Source organism: Mastomys coucha, chromosome X (genome assembly GCF_008632895.1).
Source record: "Mastomys coucha isolate ucsf_1 chromosome X, UCSF_Mcou_1, whole genome shotgun sequence".
Lineage (NCBI taxonomy): Eukaryota > Metazoa > Chordata > Mammalia > Rodentia > Muridae > Mastomys > Mastomys coucha.
In genome coordinates, this window is record NC_045030.1 from 85,213,121 (window position 1) to 85,214,327 (window position 1,207).

At 33.5% G+C, this 1,207-nt stretch overlaps 1 protein-coding gene across 1 annotated transcript in view; it reads left to right on the top strand.

The window, feature by feature from the left end:
* The window catches only part of Dmd (dystrophin), a 2,056,279-nt gene that overhangs the window by 645,467 nt on the left and 1,409,605 nt on the right, over window positions 1-1,207 (top strand). The window contains exons 9-10 of the mRNA XM_031364700.1: window positions 299-487; window positions 746-960. Coding sequence (XP_031220560.1) covers window positions 299-487; window positions 746-960 — 404 coding nt within the window. The remainder of the gene's footprint in view (window positions 1-298; window positions 488-745; window positions 961-1,207) is intronic.

Below are 1,207 nucleotides of genomic sequence, written 5' to 3' on the forward strand. Positions count from 1 at the left end.
TATGAAAAACTCATGAATGCCATTTCACAGCATTTAACATTCAACAAAAAGAAGATGTACTGCCTCACTCTCCCATGTGATAGAGACAACCTTTAACAAAATGTTAATTTGGTGGAATTTGTGTATATGTCATCATGAGGAAGTTAAAATACAGACTCACTTTTTTATTTTTTGCTTTTCATGATACTATAAGTAGATATTTCTCACATTTTAAATATTTCATTCCATTTCTCATTTAGTATACTGAAATAGTTGCAAAACCACTAATTTGTAACACCAAATTTATTTTATTGTTCAGCATTTGGAAGCTTCCAGAGACAAGTCATTTGACAGTTCATTGATGGAAACCGAAGTAAACCTAGATAGTTACCAAACTGCTTTAGAAGAAGTACTCTCATGGCTTCTTTCTGCAGAAGACACATTGCGAGCACAAGGAGAGATTTCAAATGATGTTGAAGAAGTGAAAGAACAGTTTCATGCTCATGAGGTAAAAGAAAACACTGTCTTCTGAAGCTAAAGTACATGATTTACAAGGATAAGTCTTTTTTTTGTCAGTTATTCTGAACAAAACATAAGACAAGTGCAAATATGTTTGTTTGTGGGTTAATTTCGAACTGTTAACAAATGACAGTTTTACAAGTGATATTTGTAGTTCTGTTTTGGAGAACAAGTCTCTGAGGTATTGCTAGTGGCTTTGTAATGACTTCAAGAAGAATAAAAAGCATAACATTTTTCTTTGTGTCAGGGAAAAAAGATCCCTCATTCTGAAGTACATTCCAGGGCACTCATCATGCATAACAGCTCTAAGAGACATCATGAGTACATGTATGGTAAAACCTTGAAGGATTCTCAGGCAGGAGAGATTTCCTCAGATTATACAGTTGCTCAGATTATTCCTCTTTTCTTTCCCTACTTGAGACAGATCTTTTATGTATCTCTAGAAGGCCTGATACAAACTCTGTAACCCAGTCTGGTCCTTACTGAATTTGTGTCTTTATTTTGTTTTGTGCTGTGATAATAAGCATGTGTTGTTATTTCCTGCTCATATAACCTTTCTTCAGGTCTTCCTGTGAGTTGTTTATTAAGTATTTTGACCTAAAGTGCTCCATGTAGTGAATTCTCCCTCACAAATTGTTCTAAGATGATACTTTTCTCTAATTCATGTTTATAATGATACATAATTCCATGATATAAAAACTAAGATATA